This window comes from Cervus canadensis, chromosome 2, assembly GCF_019320065.1.
Source record: "Cervus canadensis isolate Bull #8, Minnesota chromosome 2, ASM1932006v1, whole genome shotgun sequence".
NCBI classification, from domain to species: Eukaryota; Metazoa; Chordata; class Mammalia; order Artiodactyla; family Cervidae; genus Cervus; species Cervus canadensis.
Genome location: NC_057387.1, coordinates 106,414,302 through 106,432,743, shown reverse-complemented (window position 1 = coordinate 106,432,743; position 18,442 = coordinate 106,414,302). Strand labels below are relative to the sequence as shown.

Sequence of the window (18,442 nt, the reverse complement as noted above, 5' to 3'; positions counted from 1 at the left end):
AGAATGGAAAAGAAAAGAGTACGTCACAGATATAATAAGTTTAGTTTCATAAAACTGTTTTTTTCTGAAAACCTTATGTGCTCAGAGACCTTATCTTTATAATGGGGATAAAAATAGCACCCCTACTCCCACCCCACACACAGGGTGGTCACAAGGATGAAACGAGACAATACAGGTGATGTGCTTAGAACAGAAGTACCCACTAGCAGCACTGTATAAATATTATGATTACGAAGTATGCATGTGCATAAATGGGTCATGGTATAGAATGCATTGGGCTTCCCTTGTAGCTCAGTCGGTAAAGAATCTGCCTGTAGTGCAGGATACCCGGGTTCGATCCCTGGGTTGGGAAGATCCCCTGGAGAAGGAAATGGCAACCCACTCCAGTATCCTTGCCTGGAAAATCTCATGGGCAGAGGAGCCTGGTGGGCTGCAGTCCATGGGGTCGCAAAGAGTCGGGTACAACTGAGTGACTAATACTTACTTACTTATAGAATACATTTCCTATTGTAGACTGCAATCCAGAAGTTTGCAAATACTGAACTCCCATCTCTAGACTGGAGTGGTCAGGCTTATGACCCTCAGCCCACACCACCTGTGTTTGTGATGTTTCATCTGGGCACAGCCACTCGTTCATTTGGGTGTGGTCTCTGGCTCCTTTTGAGCTACGATGGCAGAGTTGAAAACTAACTTGCAACAGAAAATGTGTGGTCCATAAAAGCCTGCGGTATTCACTACTGGGCCCTCCAGCGCAGTGCCCCTGTCTGGAGGTCAACTCATAATACAAAGGACGTTAGACACTTCTTCCTAAGCCACGTGGCCTGGTCCTGCCTGCTCCCGGCTGGCACACAGCCCCTGCAGGTCCTTCTCCACTGTGGTACCGCCCAGCACACAGGCCTCCAGAAGCTCGACACCCTTCTACTTTGGAGGGATGCCCACACTTGCTTTATTTCTCCACCTCCATGGCTGTTTGCTGTCCATGTGGAAGGTTAGAAACATGGCATACAGGTCAGGGTCCCAGCAGGAAACAGATGGCCACTCAAATTAGGATAATTTGAGGAGTGTTTAACAAAGTGGCATTTACCAAGGGAAGGGCAAGGTGGTGGAAAGCCACAGGGGAGAGCAGAGTCCTCAGAGGCTAGTAAAGGTGGAGCTCTTACCCCCTCAGCTGGAGGAGACAGGATGGGGAGCTTGGAAGGAGAGAATCATATAGAGAGGACGCTTCAGAGGAGCCAGGACTTGCAGTCCAGGGATGAGGAGCCAGCTCCAGACAACCTTGCAGGGAGGGAGCCAGATCCCTCCCTCCCTGATCTCCTGTAGGGGGTCCCCATTGGCCAAACTGGAATGGAAGCCAGAGGGCACAGGAGCCAGTGATATGGTCCATATGGGTCAGTTTCCCAGGACAGGAAGCAGCAGGCAGGAAAGATGGAAAGGAACAAACCTCAGATACCTGTGCACACGGCATCAGTTGAGAAAGTCAGGTGTATTTATTCTTCCTGCAGCTCCACCAGACAAAGGAGTCCCCCTCTTCACCCTGCCAACCCCACCACCAAAGGCCACACTCTCTTCTCTTCCTAGATCTGCTAGGCTCTGGCAGATGGTTATTATGGGGCTGATGTTCCTAGATCTTATCATTCTGAGGCGGGGTGGAAGGTTGTGAATGGAGACACAGATAAGCTGCTGGGGTCTTTTGTGCATCTGAACTGAACCTGATGAACATGTATGCACATTAGGCAAGTTCTTCCTCACAACCCATCCACTCAAGTCCAGCAAACAGATGAGCCAACCTCTAGCCTTGGGAGAAAGAACCAGAGTGGAGAAAAGCTCCCTAGGCTAAGAAGTGTCCCCAGAGGAACATGTTCCCACAGGCCAGACCTCTCTGCCCCCACCATTGGCTTGGATTGCCTAGGCTGGCATCTGGTATCCTACAGCCCTCCCAGTCCAGCCACAAAATTACAGCAAGTCACTGGGAGGGTGTTGCCTGGCCAGTAGAACATTTATTCTACATCCCTGATCCCACAGATGAGATATCACAGGCTTGGGAAGGGACTGGCTTAAGTAGCCCAACTACCGTGTGGCAATTTGGGGCTAGGATTTAGGCTTGAAGACTCTAGTCAATTTTACATAAGATGGAACTTGCAATCGGTCACAGAGTCCTGGGAAAAGCCTTGGCAAAAATCCAAAATGTGCTCTAGGGACCTCTCTAATGGTCCAATGGTTAAGAATCTGCCTTCTAATGCAGGGGGCTCAGGTTCAATCCCTGGCCAGGGGACTAAGATCCCACATGTTGTGGGGCAACTGAGCCCACACACCACAACTAGAGAGAGCCCACGTGCTGCAACTAAGACCCGGCACAGTCAAATATATAAATAAAAAAGTACATTTTTTTTTTAATGTGGTGGTCTAGTCTGAGGCAAGCTTGCCAGGCTCAGCTGCTGAGGTCAGGCACCCAGACTCCCGGCCACCAAGGCTTGAGTGTCTATGCAGGCGGGGTGCAGGCTAATCAGTTCAAATCCAGACTCCAACCTGTTAGTGGCTGTTCTACCTTAAATATGTTAATGTTTATGTTAATGAGGCTCAGTGTTCTAGCCCTGTAAACTTGGCTCTATCAACCACCCCTGAGTCATGGCAACTCCATGACCATTCAAGGAAGTACCCCGCAGTGTCCAAAGCTCAAGAAACGGCACTCTTCTTTTCTTTTCCCTCTAGTTGGAAGACTACTGGAACATTTGCAACTTTTTCCCCAAAAAGCCAGAAGCCGACTAGTTTGAGTGTAGCTGCTAGAGTTTTGTGCTCTAACCCCAAGAAACGGGGACCCCTGGGATGAGAACAGGGGGCCTCCTGTTAGGCCAAGGATTTTCTATCTCATTTTCATGGGCTCTGGTGTAATATTAGTAAAATCTTAAGGTTCTCCTCCCTTCTTCCCCAATGCCCACCCCCATCCCAACCCAATTCATTTCAGAGAAATGAAGAGTTCAGACTTGGAGGCCAGGTGCTTGGGTTTTATATTAGATAACTTTGTCCTGACAGGAACCAAGTCACAGCTGTCATACCTGATTATTTTTAGAGTTACTACTAAACTCTTTGTATGGTAGGAGCTTGCCACTGTTCAAGGCAAATGGAAAGACTTTACATTTTATCATGACAGCTCTGGAGCCATCCACCTCCTCATGTTCATTATTTCCAGGCTGTCTTTGGAAAGGTTGAGGAGGCACCTTGACAATCGTACGGCGAGGAAGGCAGACCCTGTGGCTCATTACTACATCCAAAGGATGGAAAGCTCTCCACCTGAGCCCAGTCTGCTGCCTCAGGAAGCCAGGGAGAAAGACTGCAGGGGGCATGGTTGCGCTAGAGCCTTCCCTGGGTAACCCATCATCTTCCACAAGAAGCAAATCTGACCTCCAAGTAGCCAGCCAATAAGAGCACCTATATGCAAATGCCACTAGCACTGGCCTGGAGTGGCTGGCCTGTGAGTGACGTCACAGTCCCCTCTGACCCAACAATGCCACCACCACTGAAAAGGCGGACCCTTGCCTACAGCTCAGACAGACAGAAAATTTCACCGCCAGCAGAGCACCTACTACTAATTGCTCCTAGAGTGTGGGGGACATAGGTCTCTGCTGTCCAAGTTACTGGGTCCAGAAAAGAAAATGAATTTATGAACATGGGGAAAAGAGACCAGCTAAAGCCTAAGGTAAACGTCTCTTCTTACATCCACTTTTTGCTGAATTACAGAAACAAGTTCAAGGAGCAGCAGCCCAATACCTATCTTGGCTTTAAAGAGTTTTCTAGAAAGTGTTCGGAAAAATGGAGATCCATCTCAAAGCATGAAAAGGCCAAATATGAAGCCCTGGCCAAGCTCGACAAAGCCCGATACCAAGAAGAGATGATGAATTACTTCGGCAGGAGGAAGAAAAGGAGAAAGCGGGACCCCCATGCACCCAGACGGCCTCCATCGTCCTTCCTACTCTTCTGCCAAGACCACTACGCCCAGCTCAAGAGTGAGAATCCAAGCTGGTCAGTGGTGCAGGTGGCCAAGGCCTCGGGGAAGATGTGGTCTACAAAGACGGATGTAGACAAGCAGCCCTACGAACAAAGGGCAGCTCTCCTGAGAGCTAAGTACCGAGAAGAACTCAGTGTCTACCGTAATCAATTCAACCCCTCGAAGAAGCGCTTGCAAGAGTCGGCTATGAACCAGTGCAGAGGGTTCGAGCAAGCTGAGTCAGACACAAGTGATGGATCCAACTAGAAATAAAGGGCCATTCCGTGGTATTCCTGCCTCTGGTTTGTGTGTGGTGTTAGGGTGGCCATGGCTGCCACTTTGGGAAACGAGTGAGTGGCAAGGTGGAGTTGAGATCGGGGTTCGGGAACTGATTCTGGGAGGGGCTGGCTTTGAGAGAAGGAGCTACAGTGTCTGGAAAGGTGTGTGGTCAGTATTTATTGCACTTGGCTTGTGCAGGTGGGGTGGGGTGTGGGAGTCTCCAGGTGTAAAGAAGCTAGGAGTCCTAGGGGTGGGAGCATCTGGGCCCCAAGTGGTTCTCCAGGATGGAAGACTCTGCTCATAGTGAAGTGCCCAATAGCCAGTCCTGCCGCCCTCCTCACCAGGAGGGCAAAAGGCCTGGAATCCAGGTCAGGGTTCCAATTCAGGCCCCAGCAGAGGCTGGGAAACTGGAGTTTAGGTGGGCCTTAGGGGAATCAGTGTCTGCGGGGATTCCAGAACTGGTCCTCCAGCAAGTCTTAGATACTATTTGTGGGCCAGGATGAGACCTTAGGGGTGGTCCCCATTCTATTCACTAGGGTGAAGCCTGGGGCTGATTTTACAAAACTAGGTTATCTGACTCTGCCTGAGTACTATAACTTGAAGAAAATGGTTTTCTCAACATTCCGGTGGGCATCTACCCAATCTTCTGTGAACATAACCCACAGGGTGGACACTTGTTGCCTCTATGACCACTCGGTACCCATTTCTTTTCCTCCTGCTCACAGCACACCACCTCCATCCTGATCAAGACTGGATCAGGTGGATTCCCCCTGGACACAGTGATTGGCTCACTGATGGGCATGTGATCCAAGCTGGTCCAATCAGAGTGGACCTCAGGACTTGTATAAGAAGTCCCAGGGGAGGATGCTGTCCTGGGGGCTGTAGGCAGTCATTTGCCTCCTCAGGCCAAAACGTTAGTCCCTTTGGCTTCTTGGACTTTTGAGTGAAGATAAGCCCACATGTTTGAGCTTTTGTCTAAGATGGTATGAGTTAGGTTTTCTCCCACTTAAAATGAGTCAAGACGGGCCGTTTGATACAAATGGGATTGCACTGTGTCTACTCTAACTGTATTTTCCAGGCAACAATACACTGTGAGCAATGTTTCCTACCAAGATAAATTAATATGGGATGTTTTGAAATGGTCCTTGACTTCTGATAGCAGAGAGACTAGGAAAAAATGCAAAACTGCTTCTTTGTCACCAGGTTCTACATACAACAGACTTCCCTAATTCCACCTCTAACCCCTATTCCATGAGGGATTTGCATCTTTGTAACCTGCTGTTGTTTAAACTTTTACTCATGGAACAAAAGTGAAAATACATAGTTTGGAATAGACTTTTCAAACAGGGTCATTTCTCACCCTTTAGGGGGTAAGAAGTAACATGGTGGAGTGACTTAGAATTTTAGGGTCTGGAATCAGGCCAAATTATTTATGAAGGGCTCCCCTGGGCCAGACCCTGTGCTGGGGACCAGGTGGCCCAATGCAGTCTACTGTTGAGCTCCAGCCTTCATGGGAGGAGTGGACACAGGCACAGACCCCAGGCCTGCAAGGCCTGAGAAGAGAAGAGACTAAACAAAGAGCTGAGGGTGGCGGGACTGAGGACCACTACCAAGGCAAGTGCTGAAGTCTTCACAGAGGAAGCAGCTTTATCCTCCTCAGCAAACTTGTACTCAGGCCAGCAAATTTTCCCATTTCCCCTTCCCATTCCCTAAGTTGCTCTTCCAACTTGGCTCTGCTCCCCCACCAGCCCAACCTCCAAACTCTCAGGAGACACCCTCATTTTCTGCTTCATTGGCAAAGTTGAGACTGTCAGTTTTCTTCTTTCTCAACTTGAAATCCACAGCCATCGTCCCTCTTGGTCTTAAGCCTCATAGCAAGAACCTCCTTGCTCTTCCTCTTCCGTTCTCCTCTTTCGCTACCTCCCTCGGGCCCTTGGTCCTCACTGTAAAGATGCTGATTCTCTAGCCTCTAGGTTTAGTGTCCTGACACAAGTGGTTTCCATCACTGGCAGGACCTTGGGCAAGTAAGTTCTTCTCCTTCTGTCTCAGATTTCTCATCTGTGTGAAGGGGGTGATGCCTGCCTTGCAGGTGGTTTTAGTGATTAAATGATGTAATGCATGCAAAAGCATAATGATGTAATGCATGCAGAAGCATTTGGCATGGTCCTGAGCACACAATAGGTTCTGTGGTGGATCCTCTAGAGGGGCCACTCCTTCACAATTCCTCCCTCCTGGGATTCATACCCTGGTGTGACCCCTTCCCACTAAATGTGGGAAGAACCTGCAACTTGCCTTTAACCAACAGAACAGGGCAGAGGACACAGGATGTGACTTCTGCAATTATGCCATGGTACGTAAAATTCTATCCTGCTGGTTGGTTTGCTCTCAAGATCATCCTTGTTGGCTTGATGAAGTAAGGGGCCAAGCTGAGAAAGACCATGTGGCAACAGGCTGTGGGGAATCTCTAGGAACCGAAGGTGCCATGGACCAGCAGCCAGCAAAAAAAAAAAAAAAAATCAAGATTTCAGTCCTATAAATACATGAAACTACTGCAGCAACCTCATGAACAGAGAAGTGTATCCTTCCCCAGCTGAGCCTCCAGATAAGAACTCAGCTCTGGCTGACAGCTCGAGAACTTGCTTGGCTTTGTGAGATGTCAGGCAGTGGACCCAGCTAAGCTATTAGTAGATTCTGAACCACAGAAATGATGACATAATGAATGTGGGTTGTTTTAAGGCAACAAGTTTGTGATAATTGGCTATATGGCAGTAGATAACTAACACAGTACTCATTAAATGACAGCCTCGTTGTATTCTAAAAGGAACCATCTTTAACCTTCTTTCTCCTTCCAGCCTCCACCCTACTTGTTGATTTTTTTCCCTTTGTTCCCAACCTCTTGAATTCAGAGGAGCCCTCCACTCCACTGCCCCTGCCAGGGCTAATTAGATCCTGACTTGTACAAGTCTGTCGTGGTTCCAGTTAGGCTGTCTTGTTTCCAGCCTGTTTGTGGACTCTTGGTGGGCGGTGGCTGTGTGTCCCACCTCGGTCTTCTCTGGGAAGAGGGCCCTCGCAGAGCTGGGCCCCCCTCACACCACCCTTTTCTGGTTTCCTGTGTGATTAATTCTGTGAATGAGGGAGGCCAAGTCAGAGTTTTGAGTACTCCTGCTGAAAACTAACTCTATTAACATTCCTTTATGAAAAAGCCGGCAGGAGGGTGTGACTCTGCTGGCTTCTAATGACTGGAGTGGGATGGCAGTGTAGGGAGGGAGGGCCAGAGGGGGAGAGGCAGGGGGAGCCTGGGTCTAAGATAACAGGGGAGAAGAAGAGCAGGCGGAAAGCCTGGCGTGGTGCTCACACTCCCCTCAGACCCACTTGACTGGGCTCATGTGCCCCTGCCCTCTGCCCTCAGGAGGAAGGAGGCCAAATCTTTGGGCCCATGCCTGTCCGGATGCCTGAATCACTCCACTCTGAACCTTCTCTCCCAGAGCATTTTCGTTCATTTATTCAGCAAATATTCACATACATCTTATGCCAGCGACATACCAGGAGCTATTCTAGTGCTAGGGAGACAGCAGCATCCCTGATCTCTCATAAATATGTAAACAAGTCAACAAATAAACACGCCAGGTCATTTTTTTGAGAGTGTCAAGTGCTCTGAAGAAAATAACCCAAGGTAATGAGATAAATCATGACAAGTGGGGTTGCGGGTTGAATATATATATATTCATACAGACACACATACACACACACACATGGCCGATTCGTGTTGCTGCCAAGAAGAAACCAATAAAACAATGTAAAGCAATTTTCTAATTAAAAATTTAAAAAATAAAGGACAAGAAGGAGGCAGGCTTTCCAGGGTCTTAGGGAAGAGCTACTCAAATAGAAGGACAGCAAGTGCAAAGATCCTGAGGCAGAAATTGGCTTGGCATATTGGACAGAAGAGAGGCGAGAATGACTAGAGGGGTGAGTGAGCAGGCAGATGTGGTTAGAGGGGGACATGACTTAGCAAGAAGTCTGTGGTGAAACCTCAGTGCAAAGGGGAGTCAAAGAGGCTTTCCTGCCTCCATTTCCACTTCTGGCTAACAGTCATTCTGGAGTCTATCAAGTCCCACTAAGGGGATGCTGGTCCCTCCAAGGTCTGCAAGAGGAAGAGGCAAGGCTAGCACATGCCAAATTCATGGCACTCCTCCCTTTGGTGAAGTGAAAGTCACGCAGTCGTGTCCATCTCTTTGAGACCCCATGGACTGTACAGTCCATGGAATTCTCCAGGCCAGAACAGTGGAGTGGGTAGCCTTTCCCTTCAGGAGCCTCCACTGGGCCTCCTGGGAGAGTTGTAAGCTAAAAACCAAATGTGGAAGCTCTGAAACGTCCCTCCTATGATTCATTCTCCCAGAGATGGGGGGAAGGGCAGACGAGCATGGCGAAACATTCTAGGGGAACACTGCTTCCTAGGGCTCAGATTTTCAGGTGGAGCAGCTCCCAGTAGACCAGTGGTTCTCAGCTTTGAGCCTTCATCAGAATCACCTCAGACCTCATTCAGACACAGAATGCTGGGTCCCACCCCTAAAGTTTGAGTCAATTTTTCTGGGAGTGGGGCCCAACATGTGCATTTCTGCAAGTTCCCAGGTAATAGGATGCTGCTGGTCCCAGGATCATGGAGTTCTTTTCTCTCATGCAGCCCTGGCATTTATGCTGATGAGGAGGCATCACTGATCTGCCAAGTGAGTCTGAGAGGAAGGGCTGACCTGCTCTTCTCTCTTCTCCCCCACCTCCCTGTCCCACTCCTTCAACCCTGGCTGCAAAGTTTACTCAGGTCTCCTCTCCAACGGGTTCATCAATAATAAAGGTGAGAGGCTAATCCTCATCTGTCTGTCTTCTTCATCTGCCAACTGACTCTGAACTTGGAAAAGGAATATATATGGGCACAGATGTACAGACAAATGTGTGGGCTTCTCTGGTGGTGCAGCAGTAAAGAATCCACCTGCAATGCAGGAGCTGCAGGAGACATGAATTTGATCCCTGGGTCAGGAAGATCCCCTGGAGGAGGACATGGCAATCCATTCCAGTATGCTTTTCTAGAGAATTCTATGGACACAGGAGCCTGGCAGGCTACAGTCCATAGGGTCGCAAAGAGTTGGACATGACTAAAGTGACTTAGCATGCATGCATGCACACATACACACACACATATACACACATACATACATATAGATTGGGCTTCCCTCAAACTACAACAGAGAAGTTGATCCCAGTTGCAAACGATGATCGATTAGCACCTGAGCCACACAGCAGCATTGGAATCTTAGCGTTAACTTCAGTCTTCACTAAAGCATCAGCTGTTTGGGGACCAAAAGGTCCAGTTTCTGGGCCTATACGACTGAGGATCAAGTCCGTGGCCAGGGTGAGGTCATCAGGGTGAAGTCACAAAGCACTGGCACCTTACTGTCCTGTCCTGCACCTCTAATCACAAACCCACAAACAGTCACAGACCCACAAACAGTCACAGACCCACAAACAACACCTGCACCTCTAATCCCAAACCCCCAAACAGTCACAGACCCACAAATAGTCACAGACCCACAAACAATCACAGACCCACAAACAACACCTGCACCTTTAATCACAAACCCACAAACAATCACAAAGCCACAATCACAGACCCACAAACAATCACAACCCACAAACAACACCTGCACCTCTAATCACAAACCCACAAATAGTCACAGACCCACAAACAACACCTACACCTCCAATCACAAACCCACAAACAGTACCTGGGGAATAAACGAAATGTCTGGGACATCACTGTAAATGAAGCCTGGTATGTGACAAGTGCCCAGCGGATGGGGTTGCCCGCCCTGGTCTCTAATGAATGGTTTAAAGACAGAGAGAACAAAACACAAAAAAACAGTTCAAGCAAGAGAAAGAGCTAGGCTAAAGGCCAAAAGGGGGTCCTGTGATCCTGGCCTTGACCTCCGGGGCAGATCAGCAGTGACACAGTGGAGCACTCTCGTGTGGCCATCCGCTGACAACAGCTGTCCTGTATCAGCTCCCCTCCTCTGGGGCGCTTTCCAGTCCCTCCACTGCTCCGGCTGGCCGAGCGGTGGCTGGACGGTGGGATGTTTCGGCAGTTGAGCCTCACGATGGGAGGCTGACGTGGCATAATCAGGCCACTGCTGCCTTGTTAGAGGCACTGTCGCCCACATTCAACTTCTGAAACGGTTCCCCGTGAACCCTGCCTCCTCGCATTCACACCCTTGTGTGATTCTTCCCTTTGAGTGTGGGCTGGACCTAGTGAGTTCCTTCTAATGAACAGAACAGGGCAAAAGTGATAGGATGTCACTTCTTCAGAAGGGACTAGGCTATAAAAGACTCTCCTGGTCTCTCCTCTCTCTCTTTCTCACTTACTCGAAGCAACTGACATGTTGAAAGCCACCCTGTAGAGAGGTCCACATGGCAAGGAATTCAGGGAGGCTTCTGGCCAGTGCCCAGCAAGGAACTGAGGCCCTCAATCAAACAACCTGCAGGGACCTGAATCCCGCCAGTAACTGAGTAAGCCTGGAAGAGGATCACTCCCCAGCCACCATAGATACCTTTATTGCAACTTATGATTGGCCCAGCTAAGCGGTACCAGGGTCCTGACCCATAGAAATTAAGGTAATGCATGTTGTTTTATGGCACTAAGGTTTGGAGTAAATTGTTACAAACTGAAATAGATAATGAACACAGATTTTAGTATCGAGAGAGAAGCAGTGTCATGAAAAATATCTCAGAAAGTGAGATGGCTTTGGAACCAGGTGGTGGGCAGAGGCTGGGAGTATTCTGAGGAGCTTATTAGAGAAACAAGAACTTTGAGGATGATGCTGGGGAAGGGTCAAAGGAAGTGAGGAACATCTTACTGGAAGCTGGAGGAAGGGGACCCTTGTTATGCAGTGAAGGAAACCTTGGCGACAATGTCATCTGCAGGGATATGGAAGGGCATGTGCCTGATCAACTCTGTGATCTGGCTAAAGAGATATCTAGGCAAAGGGTTGAAGGTACTAGCTGGTTTCTTCTTGCTGCTTATGGAAACAGTGGCAGATTTTATTTTCTTGGGCTCCAAAATCACTGCGGGCAGTTACCGCAGTCATGAAATTAAAAAATGTTTATTCCTTGGAAGAAAAGCTATGACAAACCTAGACAGCGTATCAAAAAGCAGAGACATCACTTTGCCAACAAAGGTCTGTCTGGTCAGAGTTATGGCTTTTCCAGTAGTTGTGTATGGATGTGAGAGTTGGGCCATAAGGAAAGCTGAGCACTAAAGAATTTATGTTTTCAAACTGTGGTTCTGGAGAAGATGCTTGGACAGAGAGGAGATCAAATCAGTCAATCCTAAAGGGACTCAACCCTGGACACTCATTGGAAGGACTGATGCTGAAGATTAATACTTCGGCCACCTGATGCAAAGAGCTGACTCACTGAAAAAGACCTTGATGCTGGGAAAGATTGAGGACAGGAGGAGAAGGGGTGACAGAAGGTGAGATGGTTGGATGGAATCACCGACTCAATGGACATGAGTTTGAGCGAACTCCGGGAGACAGTGAAGGACAGAGAAGCCTGGTGTGCTGCAGTCCATGGGGCTGCAAAGAATCAGACGTGACTAAGTGAACAACAGCAATGTGAGAAGAGAGATAAAAGGAGGGAAAGGTGGTGGGGAAGATAGTTTGGAAAGCTCTCAGCCTCCCAAGACAGCAAAGGATGCTAAAATTAAGAGATGGCTTTGAGCACTGTCAAGAAAAGGTGGTCTGGAGATAAAGCCAAGTGTGTGACTGTACAACCTGTGGCTAAGACCTCAGGAAGATCAAAGGATTGTAGTGTTATTCAGCTTCACAAAGGCCCTCTAAAGAGACCAGGGTGGGCTTTACAGAGTCTCCAGATCAAACAATAGGGCCTCTGGGAAGCGTATGAGCATTGTCCCTTGGCCATCTTAACGGACGCCCAAGGTAGAGAAGTTCAGTTCAAAGAAATCTGTGGTTGTGGTTTTTGTGTAATAGAGTGAATCTCTATGAAATTTACAGAAGACCCACTAAGTTTTGGAGAAAACTATTATCAGAAGTATCACTGTCAGATTGGAACAAAAAGGACAGAGAGGGCGCAAAATAAAAAGAGGTCATTGGGCTCCCCAAATTCTCCGCAGGAAGCAGGCTGAAGAAAAGTAAGCTTCAAACATACATTTCTTTTCATGAAGAAAAAAGAAGGACGACTCAGAGGGAGAAACCAAGAGCTCAAAAGGTAGAGCTGAATATTCTCAGATTTTGAAACTAATCAAGAAACTTCCAATATTTTCATTGGTGGATTTCAGAATTATTATGGGCCAGGGACTTTTCTCTGCCTCACTTTCTCCCCACTTTTGAGTAAGAATGTCTGAACCCATTGCCCTGTGCCTGTTCCACCACTGTATGTCCTGTGTGAGGGGACAGGGGACTTGTCCACCTGGTTTTGCAAAGCTATAGCTCAGAGTAACAATATTTTAGGACCTGTACTTAAGGAACTACACCAAGTTGGTCCATACCTGAACTTGATTTAGATGGTGCAATTCTGGACACTGGGCCAATGCTTTCATGGGATAAGGCTTTTGGGGTGCCTTGGGAAGGGGTAACAGTATGTTGCATGTGGAAAGCCCATGAAGTCATTGCAGGATAGGGGGCAGCTTGCTGTAGGCAGCTTTAGAAGTGACTAAATGATTTTTGTCTCCTGGCATTCACACCCTTGTATAACCCTCTCCCCTTATGTGTACGTGGATTTCAGAGGAGACGGGGCTAGTCAATGAGAGGTACAGGTGCACACCAGTTCTGTCCAAAGGAGAAGCCCAGTGCTTCTAACAAAATAGAATACAGCAAAAGTGATGGGCAACCGATTCTGAGATTAGGTTATAAAAGACCATGATTTCTGTCTTTCTCTGTCTCGAACTCACTTTGATGAAGGCAACAGCTGTGTTGAAAGCTGCTCTGTGGAAAGCAACTAAGGCAACCTCTGGTCAATAGCATTGAGGACATCAAAATCCTTCAAACCACCCCGATAATAAGCTTGGAGCAAATCTTTTTCCCCAACAGAGCTTTGAGATGATGATAGCCCAGGAAGGTTCCTTGATGGCGTTGTTGTGAGAATCTGGCTGAGCCCTACCCAGATTCCTACCACACAGACAAGGTGAGATGAGAAACCTGGCTTCAAGCCATAAGATTTGGGGTAATTTGTTACACAGGAAATAGATACTTAGTACACCCGCCCCAAGGCCCTGTGCTACAATACTTCCTCCAGAAACACTCTCACACTCTCCTCAGGGCCTTTGCACATGCTGCTCCAGGCTGAACTCCTCCTTCCTACCTTCAAGGTCTGGTAAATTTCCACTTGTTAGCCAAGACTCAGCTCAAGTGTCCCTTCCTCCAGGAAGCCCTCTTGGACCCTCTCACCCTACTTGATGCTCCCGTACCACATCATCATCTCGTTCATATCACATCTTAACTAGCGTTTGTCTCAACTTGTGCAGGAGAGCAGGGGCCTTGCCTTATTCATCCTAGTGCCCTTAAAAATCTCACGCAGGGCTCCTCATACAGTAAAATAATAACATAAAGCTGTTGTTTATGTCGCTGTGCCATGCCTAGTAGCGTTTGAGGCAATTTACATGCAATGTGTGAGTGTGTGCTCAGTCGCTTCAGTAGTGTCCAACTCATTGTGACCCCATGGACTGTAGCCTGCCAGGTTCCTCTGTCCATGGGATTCTCCAGGCAAGACTACTGGAGTGGGTAGCCGTTCCCTTCTCCAGGGGATCTTCCCGACCCTGGGATTGAACCCAGGTCTCCTGTGTCTCCTGCATTGTAGGCGGATTCTTTACCCACTGAGCCACCCGGAAAAACCTTACATGTAACAACCTTACTTAATAAAATCAATCAGGCAGAAACTTTAAACGTCCCCATTTTGTAGATGAGGAACTGAGGCTCTAGGCGAGGTGCTCAGTGCTGGAAAACAAGCAATGGAATCCTGAAAGGTTCCTCCTTCCCGGGCCTGCTGTCAGTCACCTCCTCTTTTTGGAACTGGACACACAAGCTGTCAGTCACCTCCTCTTTTTGGAACTGGACACACAGCAGACTTGGGCCGGGAGGCCTCCTGAGACAACAGCCTGTGCTTGACTGGTTACACAGTTTGGCATTTCCAGAGAAACACCAGGATCTTTCCCTCGGAGCCTCCTCGGAAGGGCTTGGCTCTCACCCAGAGAATTTGTTGGGCACCAGAAATCACACCTCCAGCTCTCTGCTCACAGCTGCGGCTCTGGCCCGCAGGCAGAATGAAGCGTGTTACTCCCCTCACACCCTGTCATTACGAGCCACGTAAATTCCTCGATACTCGTGTTGAAATGAACAGATGCGGCTCTGTATTTTTAATGCATTATCTGCAATTAGCGGCAGTGGGCATGAAAGAACTCTGTGGTCCCTGGGGCTGCCCCGGGCGGATGCAGCTGTGAGTACATTTGCGCTGAAGAATCCAGCCCGGCTCCCCTGGCCCGCACAGCTCTGGTGAGTGGGCGAGGGAGCCTGCATTTGCACGGTGTCTGCCTGGCCAGGAAGCAGAAGGGGGCTGCTGATGCCTGCTGGTGACTCCATGGCCAACCTGGCCCCTCACCACCCTCCTAGGCTGTCTAAATACCCTGAGAGGAGGTCCTCCACCCAGATGTTACAGGTGATAAAAGTTTTCACAGCATTGGGCTCTGTGAGAAGGTGCTAAGGGGGTGTGCTGCAGGGCCCGGAACAAACCTAAGGGGCTGTCTGCAGATGTCAGAGAAGGCAGGGCTGGTCGATGAGATGTACGGGTGCACACCAGTTCTGTCCAAGGGAGGAGGACATTTTTGGTCATAAATATAATGCTAACAACTAGCATATATACCAGAGGAGGCAATGGCACCCCACTCCAGTACTCTTGCCTGGAAAATCCCATGGACGGAGGAGCCTGGTAGGCTGCAGTCTGTGGGGTTGCTAAGAGTCGGGCACAACTGAGCGACTTCACTTTCCCTTTTCACTTTCATGCATTGGGGAAAGAAATGGCAACCCACTCCAGTGTTCTTGCCTGGAGAGTCCCAGGGACGGGGGAGCCTGGTGGGCTGCCGTCTATGGGGTCGCACAGAGTCGGACATGACTGAAGTGATGTAGCAGCAGCAGCAGCACATATACTATATGGTCCATATATATTTGTGGCCATAAATATAACGCTAATATGGAGGAGGGCATGGCAACCCACTCCAGTATTCTTGCCTGGAGAATCCCCATGGACAGAGGAGCCTGGCAGGGTACAGTCCATGGGGTCACAAAGAGTCGGACATGCCTGAGCGACTAAGCACAGCACAGATACTATGGTCTCAGCACTCTCCAGGCATCACCAGAAGGCAGTGTCAATTCCTCACCCCTCCCCTGCCCCCAGCCACAAAGCACAGCTGAAGAGCAGCAGAAGTCCACCTGTAGTTGAACAAAGCTGAGATCATTGGCTCTTGGCCGTGAGGGAGAATGCACAGCCCTGGAAACTGCCAGGCATCTCAGTAAGTGGAGGGCTTTTCTGGAGGCTCAGATGGTAAAGAATCTGCTTGCAATGCAAGAGACCGGGGTTTGATCCCTGCGTCAGGAAGATTCCCTGGAGGAGGGCATGGCAACCCACTACCGTATTCTTGCCTGGAGAATCCCATGGACAGAGGAGCCTGGGGTTGCAAAGAACTCACTGTAGGAGTTAGGCTTTTTGTTAGGTGATGTGGGGGAGGGTTCAAAGCAGTGGAGCTTTGCTGTGGACTGGTTGCTATCAGGAAGTGAATATACTTCTATGATTGGGTACTTAATTTTATCTAGAAGGTGGGAGGCATGAAGCAAGACTAAAGTTGTAACTGGTAAATAAGCAGCTGTTGAGAGTCCCCTGGTGGTCCAGCAGTTAAGAATCTGCCTTGTAATGCAGGAGATGCAGTATCCACCCCTGGCCAGGAACTAAAATCCCACACACTACTGGGGAACTAGACCCTTAGGCCGGAATTACTGAGCCCACGTGCCACAACTAGAGACCTCACACTGCAACAAAAGGTCCCACATGATGCTGTGAACACCAGATGCAGCCAAATAAATAAATAAAATATTTTTTACAAAAGAAGCAGCTGTCACTCGTGTTAGCCAAGATGCAAAGGGAGGGGGAGGTGGGGTCATTGTCTTTTGGTGATATCCTCATTTGTGCCTGAGTTCAGAGGTGATTATGAAGTGGCCTTGTTTTTGTCTTGCTTCACTGTGGTCATGGAGCTCTAACAGGACACCAAAGTCTAGGTGTGGGGGGCCAGGCCAGCTCCCACCACTCAGTCCCTCTCTGGCCCTCAGGGCGCTGCTATTGTGGCAGCTTTCAGAAGCAGAGAAATGCAAACTCAGAGAGTTGCCAAAGCTGAGAAGTGGAGCTGTGAGTCCACCATCACCAGAACTGGAGTGGATGCCGAGTGAATCAGAGAGAACACAGGATTTGGAGCTAGAGCTCTCCACTTGAGAAATCTGTCCCTGCCACTTACTAGCTACTCGGCCTTGGGCAATTTACTGAACATCTTAGATTCAGTTTCTTCTTCTGCATAATGGGGATATAGAAATCTGTTTCCTACAATCATTGTGAGAAAAAAATGAACAGACACAATATAAGGCACCTACGCAACTTCCGGGAACAGGAGAGTCCCCTCTGAGCACTTCCCGTGTGCCAGCCACTGTTCTGAGTATCTCATCTGTACCGACTCATCTAATACAGCAATCCCTCGAGGCAGATTCTATTATTAGAGTCCCTGGTCTGCAGGAGAGAAGATGGAGATACAGAGAGATTAAGCAACTTCTCCGAGGTCACACAGCTGTCCAGGAGCAGAACTCAGGCAAGCTGGCTCCAGCACCTTCTGCCTCCTCGTGGCTGCTAGATCACTGTTCCTCCCATTTCCTAGGGCTTCCCTGGTGGCTCAGATGGTAAAGAATTTGCCTGCAGTGCAGGAGACCTGGGTTCAACTCCTGGGTCAGGAAGATCCTCTGGAGAAGGGAATGGCAACCCACTCTAGTGTTCTTGCCTGGAGAATTCCATGGACAGAGGAGCCCAGCAGGCTACAGTGCAAGGGATCACAAAGAGTTGGACATGACTAAGCGACTAAAACACACACCCCTTTCCTGATGCAAGGACTTCAACCTCAACAGGTCTAGTCAAGTTTTGATGGTGACTGCATGCTCTGGAACTCCCCAGGTCCTAGACTTTTGCTTGTGGAAGGGTCCAAGCTGCTTGCTTGGCTCTGGTTTGGAGAGCACTTGTTTCCTTTTAGAAGGTCAAAACACTCTCAGCACGACAGATGATATAGATTTAGGTCGCTGCAGTGGATAGTTCAAATAAAACATACTATTGCCTTATTGGTATTTCTGTGCCTTTCAGTAAGTCCTGAAGGCAGAGAAATGAGTAAAAGGGCTGGAGGTGGGCTGGGAGGAACGACTCAGTGCTGCAGCCAAAGCCCTCTGTGCCAAGGCTGATGGTTGGCAGAGACTGCTGAGAGGAGAAGGGCCAGAAGTGACCATGCAGTCCCCTTCCATAGCACGGCAGCAAGAAGCTCTTCAGTGGTCACAGAGCCACAGCCCCAGGCCGAGTTGGTGCTGGTTAGTTCTAACTGCTTCAGTAGGTGCATAGGTTGTGTGTTGGTTCTGGGAGACTGGGGGCGAGGACTCTTGGACCCAGGCATGCCAGTAACCAAGGCCCTTCTTGCCATTGATTCCCCTCCAGGCAGTGTCCCGCCACCACTTGGGGTAGATGAAGTCCTAGAACTCCCATCAACATTTCTTCTGCAGTTTCATGCAACCCCAGATCATAGTCATCAACCTTCTTGAGGCTCATCTGTTCTTAATTATATCTCTCAATCCCAAGGCATTACAACTGTGTGAATTGGGGAAATTTAGCTGCTTAGAGGATTCACAATAATCACAGTAATCTCTGGTATTTACAGAGCTTCCTTTTGTAGACTGTGAGAGCCAGACAGCCAACACTGTAGTGGTGAACACACCCTGAAATTGCTCACAAGCTCTCTTTACAGAGTGCCAAGCCCTCAGCTGGACTTATTTTACTCTGCTCAAGGAGGGACACGAGAAGAGTAGTTTTCTGCATTACTTCCTGAAGGAGACC

The 18,442-nt window shown here is 48.9% G+C and overlaps 2 protein-coding genes across 3 annotated transcripts in view; one reads left to right on the top strand and one right to left on the bottom strand.

The window, feature by feature from the left end:
- CSMD2 (CUB and Sushi multiple domains 2) overlaps positions 1-18,442 on the bottom strand; it is a 679,919-nt gene that overhangs the window by 351,624 nt on the left and 309,853 nt on the right. The gene's annotated exons all lie outside the window — the stretch shown is intronic.
- On the top strand, positions 3,490-4,272 carry HMGB4 (high mobility group box 4). Its single transcript, XM_043461989.1, has one exon. The coding sequence runs from the start codon at positions 3,659-3,661 to the stop codon at positions 4,247-4,249; it is 591 nt and encodes a 196-aa protein (XP_043317924.1). The 5' UTR covers positions 3,490-3,658; the 3' UTR covers positions 4,250-4,272.